The 9,083-nt window shown below is 44.6% G+C and overlaps 1 protein-coding gene across 1 annotated transcript; it reads left to right on the forward strand.

The window, feature by feature from the left end:
- The first annotated feature begins 5,108 nt into the window (after positions 1 to 5,108).
- Positions 5,109 to 7,701, forward strand: LOC145791704 (uncharacterized). Its single transcript, XM_082872123.1, has 3 exons — positions 5,109 to 5,684; positions 7,366 to 7,524; positions 7,573 to 7,701. The coding sequence occupies exons 1-3, from the start codon at positions 5,109 to 5,111 to the stop codon at positions 7,699 to 7,701; spliced, it is 864 nt and encodes a 287-aa protein (XP_082728249.1).
- Positions 7,702 to 9,083: the final 1,382 nt, after the last annotated feature.

Below are 9,083 nucleotides of genomic sequence, written 5' to 3' on the forward strand. Positions count from 1 at the left end.
AGATGATTGGGGTTCAAGTGCATCCATCATACATAAGTCCATGTTTTTTTGGAATGAACACCTCAGGCTTGGGTAAATGGGTCGAGGTGATGTATATGCTGGAGTTGTAGGTGGAAGGCAGTGTATGGATTAGGTTAAGGTGTGAAGACAATGGGTTAGTGGTGACCTGAGGTCCTTTTAGTGGTGTTATGGTCTCTTCGTCAATAAGATCCTGAATCTTATAATGGAGGCAGATGCAACGGTTTGTATCATGACCGTGCTGTTAATGATAGGCACAGTATTTAGTGGAGTCATGTCTTGGTGGAAGATGATTTGAGAGAGGTTGGGGTTCTAGGAGCTCTAGGTACCCTTTTTCTAGCAGCGTTTTCAAGGCTTGAGAGAGACTCATGTAAAGAGGATGGAAATTTCGAGCTTGGGGCCGAGTTGAAGTGGTTGGTTTTTGGCTATTGATGGGAGTGGTGACAGTGTTTACTTCTGAGCATTTCACAACTGTGCTACCATTGGAGCTATGAACAACATTCCTCCTCATAGGTTTATTACCTTCCACAATGATCTCTTGCTTGATGGCATCCTCGATTTGAGCCCCAATTTCATGGAGGTCCTTAAAGTTGAATAATGGGAGGACTATCATTTTCTGCAATAGCCTTTTGTGTAGAACTCTAACAATTATACGAACTTGCTCTTTCTTTGGAGGCCTGCTTGCCATCATAGCTGCCTCTACCCTCCATCGAATAACAAACTCTGAAAAGCCCTCCTTTAGTTCTTGATGCGTTGCCTCAAGATCACGAGTTGTGACCTTGATCTGCGTGTTATAAGAATATTAGGCAACGAAGGATTCGGCCAACTCCTGCCAGCTCTGTTTCACAGAGTCCTCCAATTTAGCAGACCAGATGACAACTATTCTAGACATGGTTCGGCTGAATAGTGACAACTTTTGTATTCGGGTCAAGCCCATTGGTTGTAAGATATCATAAAATAGATACAAATGCATCACTGGATCTCCAAAGCCATCAAAGTGGTCAAGATACAGCATCTTGAACCACTCTGGTAAGGTAACCGCCGATTCAGTGTGCCCATCCTCTATGTCTGGAATAGAGTTGACCCCCTGTGCCTTTTTGAACAGCTTTTCCAGCTTGTTGACTTTGAGCGCGGTTAGATCAACCTCGAATTCAAACGGTGCCTTGGTTTGATAAACCAGGGCTTTAGAAGTTTGTACTGGGATGGGTTCTGCTTGGACTAGGAAAATCGGAACACCTTCAGTTTGTGGATCTTGAGCAGTGGCAGCATTAGCTGTGGTATGAGGCGCAAGGATAGCCACGGTGGGTACATGTGATACAGAGGTTGTTTCTGGCTGTAGTTGTCGTTGCTATAGACTAGTTATAACCTCGACCTGACGGGTTATGTCATACTGAAGGGAGTCCGCTGTTTGCCGTAGATGGAGTAATAATGCCTCCAAATTTATTGGAGGCTGAGCCATAATAGGGGTAGATTCTCGGGATAAGCTGAGCAAAGGTAATCTAATTGGTGAATGTTGGAACAGTGGAACTGGTGAACCCAGTCTAGCCTTCCTTCATCTCACCACCGGCGAAAGTGAAGCAAACACTGGCTGCCTCTGAACTAAATTTCCGACCTGACAAAGTCTATCGACACGAGTCTAGAGTACTTGAGGAATATCAGAGCCTTCTGAAACTATGGTTCCAGACTTACCTTGTAAAAGAGAAAACAGACAGAACCTCAGCCCAATTTCACTAGAATATATATGATCACAACTGAATGAATGTACTTCCCGTTGTATTCTGCCCTACAATAGATACCAACTTTGCAACTGATATGCACATTCCTATACAGTTTCACTGTAAAGCACATACCAGCTAAAGAGAGCCAAAACGCCCCTATGAGGGGGTAGGGTTATCCTGTTTTAGTTTCGTTAGGAACTAGGGTTCACTACTCAAACAAAGTGGTTTCATGCAATCCTGTATTCGGGTAAGCATCCTGTCCTAGTTTGGAACAGTCTCTATGGCCTTTCGATATGCAACTAGGTCGAACGGTCAAAAGGGTACCTCAGCAAGGCTACCTAATAGACCTCTCACATCTAACACCGAGAAGTGAAAGGAGGATCAAACAGTACAACGGTAGTCCAGATCCGAGGGTTGTGTTTCCATCATGGTAGAGCCCGCAATCGGTCAGCCTTTTGGCAAGCTTTTGGACAAGCCTCTGGCAAACCGTCTAGGAATAGCAGATGCCAACACAGTGACTTAGTGCACCAATCCAAATGCAAATGCAAAGAACATATAAGTGTAGATAAAATTTCATATCATGAAGTTCGAGTCAAGTCTCTAATTTTCCTAGCAGAGTCGCCAGAAACTGTAACTCAACTTTTCGTGCCCTCTTTTGAAAGATAAATAAGCCCTACAGTATCAAACTCTCGCGGTTCTGAATCTAATCTCACAAGTGCAATGTGAAACAGATAAACACCAAAGAGTCCCAATCCGACAAATCTTTTGAAAAATCGATTTTAAATCAAATTGTCAAAAATGGACTGCTTTGCTAGATACAGAATCGCCACCTAAATATTTTTTGGGAAATCTAGGAAACCCATAACTCGTGCCAAAGGCCACGTGTCCGTCATTACCAAGATTGTCCCAGCTCGGGAACTTAGGTACGAGAGGGAAAGGTCATGAATTGAGCACCCCCGCTCGCCCGATCAAAGATCGGCCTCTACTAATCATGATATGAATCTTATTTATATTAGATGCCCTTGTCCCGTTTTATTTAGGCTAGCATTATTATGTGATGTGCACACACAAAAGTATAGACTAAATTGCAAGAATTGGAACACTTTGATTCATGTTTGTTTTCAAAATTGTTTCGAATATGTATCACTTGAAAAAGTGATCTCATATGAACATTACTTAAATTATTCCAATTCAAGCAATTAGCCTTCATCCATAGACATTTAAGAGTTATAGCATTTAAGCACTTAGCCACATGGCAAGCATGCTAAACATGTCAACAATCACACATATGCAATATGCTAAAGCGAGTAAAAGCTCACCTAGTACTCCAAGCCAAAAAATAAACGAGTTAGAAAAATGCATGATCCGTAACTATGTGATACGACTAATGCAATAGATGCGATATGCAATTACTAGGCTCGGCTACTAATATGGCATATGAATCAATTTGATAGTGAAAGGGCAATTTATGTGATTAAATTGGGCTATGCTAGGCCCATTGGGCCAAGCTTTAGGTTTTTCTGGCTAGAGTTTAAAGAGTTCGGTCCTGGGCCGTGCTGGGCACCGAGATAACTTGTAAGCGGGTTGCTTAGGCCCTAACCTAGTTGTCCAACGCTAAACCCTGTACGAGGGCCAAGGTAGGGAAGTGGACCGTGCTGAAGGCGGCTTTGCAGGGCATCATCATGCAGAGAGGTTTACTTTGGTGCTGCCTTAGGCGTTCGTTGAGGGATACTAGTCAAGGTAAAATGGGCGAATCTATCTCGCTTGTTTGGAAGTGAGAAGGGTGTCTTAAGGATAGGCCTTATCTTAGGTGTGTGATTCCTAAAAGGATTCTGTTTAGGAGAGTTGGAGTTCTACTAGGATTGTGCCAAGTGAAATCTACAAAAGCTCATGACAGAACCTATGTGCAGGTATCAGAATTCTGACTCTCAATTACACAGAGCTTTTGTGTCTATGGTCTATTCGCTGACTTAGGCATCAGAGAGGTTTCTGGCACACACTCACCAGCTAGCTCGCGTTTATGTTTTCAAGTAGCAAAGCGGCGATGTTTAAAGGAGTGCAAACTTGATCAACATGATTATACGAGGAGATTATTCCGCGCTCGTACAATTGGCGTCGTCTGTAGAAAAGAATCACAAAAAACAAACCTCTTGATTAAGTTTTCTTTCAACTGATTTCAATGGTGCACAATGAAGACTTGCCACACTCTACTATTGATGGGCAAACCCCGGAGGGGGCCTGGAGGTACGAAGGCTTACCTTTTATCCTGCCTATGGCAAAGATAGATCTCCAGTGACGGAACCCGCGGAGGGACACACGAGAAAGACGGGGCTCCAGTCCTCGGCGCTCCTAAAGTATTGAAAAGAAGTGGCGGAGGTTGGATCCTCAGGTTCTGGAAAATCAGGAAAAGGAGCAAGACGAATTGATACAGAAGATGGTGGCAGACATGGAGACAATGAAGCGCCAGATAAAAGGCAAAGTGGTGGCAACAGAAGAGGGGCGCAAAGGCAACACACGCTCTTACCACTCAGAAGATCGTGACAGACAAGTCACGCCGTCATAAGCTGAAAGTAGAAGCCTCGGGACATGCAATACACAATGAAGGCCTTCTAGGACTCGTTACTCCAAGTCTGAGAGAACGAGGACTGAAAGGTCTTATACGGAGGAAAGCAGTTATCGGCCCTCGCATTCACACCAAACGACATCTAGCACATGGAGTTGCCTAGGTCAGCAGACCTGCGGACAGTGCTTGAGGAAAGGGTTCGAAGAAGAGAAGACACTCAGGTTCGCGACCCCCGCAGACTCTCTGCACTACAACGGCTGGCCCCTAGAACACATGGGAGTGTCGAGATTAGAATGCCAGAGCCACGCCTTGCTTATGAACCATCAGACAAAGCGTTAGCAAGGTTGTAGAACTCACCGTTCGTTCCGGCGATAGAGAACACACCATTACCCTCAGGCTTCCACCAATCCAAATTCATTACTTATGAGGGGAAGTCGGACCCCTACATGCACTTGAGCCACTTTCGCTAGGTTATGGCCATATATCGGCGAAACGAGGCTCTAATGTGTATCCTGTTTCCTTCCAATCTTGGTGACCTGGGTTTAACATGGTTTGGAAGGTTATCAGAAGGTAGTATAGGTTCATGGGCACAACTAGCAGAGGCATTTGTGACCAAATTCAGAACGAACACCAAGACGCCAGTGGAGATTGACCAGCTTCTCTCCATCGACATAGGCGAGAAGGAAACAGTAGGGTCTTACAATAACTAGTATTGGGAGACTTTTAATTAGATTGGAGATTGCCCCACAAACCTAGCTATAGCACAGTATAAACGAGATTTGCCTGTTGGCAATAAATTGAGGGATTCAATGACGATGACTCCACCTCTCATAATGGAGGCCTTAATAGAAAGAGTACATCAGCACATCCGGGTAGAAGAAGATGTCACACTTACTAAAGCAAAATCTAGCATAACAGCAATGTCAGACAAAAAACCTACGGTAAAAGTGAACACGGTCGGACGAGAAGAGCAACTGAGCAAAAATGGGGGAGACAGACAAGCTAACAGAGAGGACCCCCAAGCAAGGACGTTGAGAGTCTTCACTGCCATCACCACGGTATTCAATAAACCTATCAACCAGATTCTTAGTGAGATATACGATAAACCCTTCGTTTGGTGGCCAGCCAAGTTGGAAGAAGCACAAAGGGTCTATAATGATAGGTATCGTTGTACTTTCCATGATGAAAAGGGGTACCGAACTGAAAACTATATGCCATTGAGGCAATATCTGGAGGAGTTAGTAGCCGCAGGCCACCTGAACCAATTTATTGATGGGGGAACACAGCCAGGCCCCCAGGACCGCAACAGGCCAAATGGGATGCCGGTCAACAGTCTGCCCCAAGGCATAATCAATGTAATACATGGGATCATCGAACCTGAACGGGTATGTGAACTCAGAGGGCTGATTAAAAATGCTGAACACTTGAGAGAGGTACTAAGTGCACAACCTACCTTCAAAAGGGAAAAAACAGAGGCAATGGACGTCATCTCATTTTCTGACAAGGACTTAGCAAGGTTATAAAGCCCCACAACAATGCACTGGTGGTTACTCTGCGCATCAAAAACTTCGACATCAAGCGGATCCTAATTGACCGAGGGAGCTCTTGCGAGATAATGTACTACGAGACCTTCAAGTAACTAAAATTGGAGGACAAAGACTTGGCACCCGCAACATCCCCCTTAGCCGGCTTTAACTCAATGGCTGGTGGACAATACAATTCTGCCAGTCAAGGCAGGAATGATGACGAAACAGGTGGAATTTTGGGTATTAAAAGTCCCTTCCACTCACAACATAATCTTGGGAAGAGTATGGTTGCACGCCATGCGAGCGGTGGCATCAACCTACCATCAGGTGTTACAGTTCCCCAACAAAACCAGAGTGATTGAAGAAGTCTTAGGGGACCAAATCATGTCAAAACAGTGCTTCATTAGAGTGATTGAAGAAGTCTTAGGGGACCAAATCATGTCAAAACAGTGCTTCATTACAGTAAACGGCAGCCGGGATGCAAAAGGGTTTGTACAAATAGTAGAAGAGCCAGAAAGCAACGAACTGTTTGCAGACGTCGGCAAAGCAGCCGAACAGAAGGTAGTGGAAAACTTGGTAGAGGTACGGATAGATTAAAAAAACCCAGAAAAGTTCTTTTTTGCTTGGCTCGTCTCTGTCCAGCACTAAGAGAATAGAGATCGTGGATTTTTTGACCTCTAACATCGAAGTGTTTGCATGGACACCGTATGACATGCCTGGCATTGACCCCAATTTCATCTGCCATCAACTCAATGTCCATCCAACCGCCAAACCAATTATACAGCGAACTCGCCGATCGACACTCCACCACGCAGAGATAGTGGCAGAAAAAGTAGGAAACTTACTAGAAGCAGGGGCAATCAGAGAAGTACACTATCCTAGGTGGATTTCCAACAGTGGTGCCAAAAAAGAATGGCAAATGGCACGTTTGCATGGACTACAAAACAGTTAACAAAGCATGCCCGAAAGATAGCTTTTCCTTTGTACGAATAGACCACCTGGTGGACCTAATAGCAGGGTATAACCGACTTAGCTTTCTTGATACGTATCGTGGTTACCAACAGATCGCTATGTATGAACCAGATTAAGAGGTCACATCGTTTACAACACCTAGAGGACTATATTGCTACAAGGTCATGCCCTTTGGCCTAAAAAATGCAGGGCAACATTCTAACAGATGATCACCAAAATGTTTAAACCAATGTTATGTAGAACAGTGGAGGCTTGCATAGATGATATGATGATCAAAAGCAGTGATGGGGGGGACCATCTCAAGGACCTAGATGAGATGTTTCAAATTTTGAAGTCCCATAAGTTACGACTAAACGTATCTAAGTGCACATTTGGCATGGGGTCAGGCAAATTCCTGGGCTTTCTAGTGACCAACCGAGGTACAGAAGTTGATCCCTCTCAGATCAAAGCCATCCAAGATCTTGAGAGGCCCAACACAGTCAGGGAGGTACATCATCTCACTAGCCTAGCAGCCGCGCTAAATCGATTCATAAATTGGTTGTCAGACAGGTGTTGACCGTTTTTCCAGGCACTAAAGGCCAAATTTGAGTGGGATGATGATTGCGACTGCGCCCTAGAAAGCTTGAAAGACTACATGACCTCTCCTCCGTTGTTAGTGACCCCAGTACCAGGAGAGGAGCTCTTTTTGTACTTAGTAGTTTCCCAGCATGCAGTTAGTGCAGTGTTGGTAAGAGCTGAGGGAATATAACATCTGCCTATCTTTTATGTGAGCAAGACATTGCTGGGCGCTGAAACAAGGTACTTGTCGTTGGAAAAGCTGGTCTTGGCTTTGATGATGGCTTCAAGAAAATTGTCGTACTACTTCCATGCCCACACCGTGATTGTTGTAACGGCGTTCCCTTAAAAGCCTTGTTTGAGAGGGCATATTTTTCTGGATGAATTTTGAAGTGGGCAGTGGAGTTGGGGCAGTTCGACATTAAGTTTCAACCAAGAACTGCAATAAAGGCCCAAGCTTTGGCAGACTTCGTGACCGAGTTCGCACCAGGAAGTCATCATTTTAACCCGATCGACTTGACCTAGGCAACTGAAAGAAGGGGGAAAAGTGCCGCAGTAATAGCGCAGCCCCCAAAGCAGGACTCTTAATTGCATAGCAAACCATTCAGCCCTGGAAAAAAGAAAGAGGGAACAAATCGCAGCACTGCCAGCCAGAAGTCACCTAAAAGTAAAGTCTTGAGACAGTCAGACAGTGAGGATCAAAGTCCAACGGCAGATATTAACTTGGAAGAAGGCATCGGCAACGCCCCTGATCCCAAGACATCATCAGATCTCTCCACTTGCTGGAAGCTATTCGTCAAAGAGATGTGGAAACTCTTCGTGGATAGAGCATCTAACAAGCACAGTGCAGGACTAGGCATAGTCTTCATCTTACCGGATGGCCTAGCAATTGAACAGGCAGTCAACCTTGGGTTCCCGGTATCCAACAATGAGGTGGAGTATGAAGCATTATTAGCAGGTTTGAGATCATCACTTCGCATGAAGGCTACCGAGCTGATGGTGTACAATGACTCCTAACTGGTAGTCAACCAGATTTCGGGCGACTACAAAGCAAAGGATGATAGAATAGCTAACTACTAAGAGTTGGTCAGAAAGGAGATCATAAAGTTTGAAGTAGTTTGGATAGAGCAAATCAGTCGAGGGGAAAATAGTAAAGCAGATGAGCTAGCTGGTTTTGCGTAAATGGTAGATAAATTTATCCTACACCCATTGTTGATTGACTTCCTACCCAGACCAAGTATTGAAGAGCCCGAAACAGCCAAAGCATGTTGTGCCGAGCTAGGCCCCTCCTTGATGGATCCCATCATAGTGTTTTGAAAATATGGCATCTTACCTGAAAAAAAGAAAGAAGCCAACAAAATTAAAGCAAAGTTACAACAATTTTGGCTCTCCCCATCACTAGCACTGTATAAAAATCCTTCACCGGACCTTACTTGAAGTGTGTCCATCCCAGTAAGATCGAGGCATTTTTGTTCGAAATACACGAAGGCGTTTGTGGAAGCTACCAAGGGGGAAGATCGCTGGCCTACTATGCAATTTCACAAGGGTATTGGTGGCCATACATGCAAGCAGATTTAGAGAAATATGTCAAGAAGTGTGAGAAATGCAAAAAGTTCGCACATCAAATACATCAACCAGCTAGAGAGCTCATACTTTTGACTAGCCTGTGGCCCTTTGTAATGTGGGGCCTGGATATAATGGGACCACTCCCAACAGTGCCATGCAACAGAA

The sequence above is a fragment of the Camellia sinensis genome, chromosome 5 (assembly GCF_055761805.1).
Source record: "Camellia sinensis isolate YWXY chromosome 5, ASM5576180v1, whole genome shotgun sequence".
In the NCBI taxonomy this organism is placed as follows: Eukaryota; Viridiplantae; Streptophyta; class Magnoliopsida; order Ericales; family Theaceae; genus Camellia; species Camellia sinensis.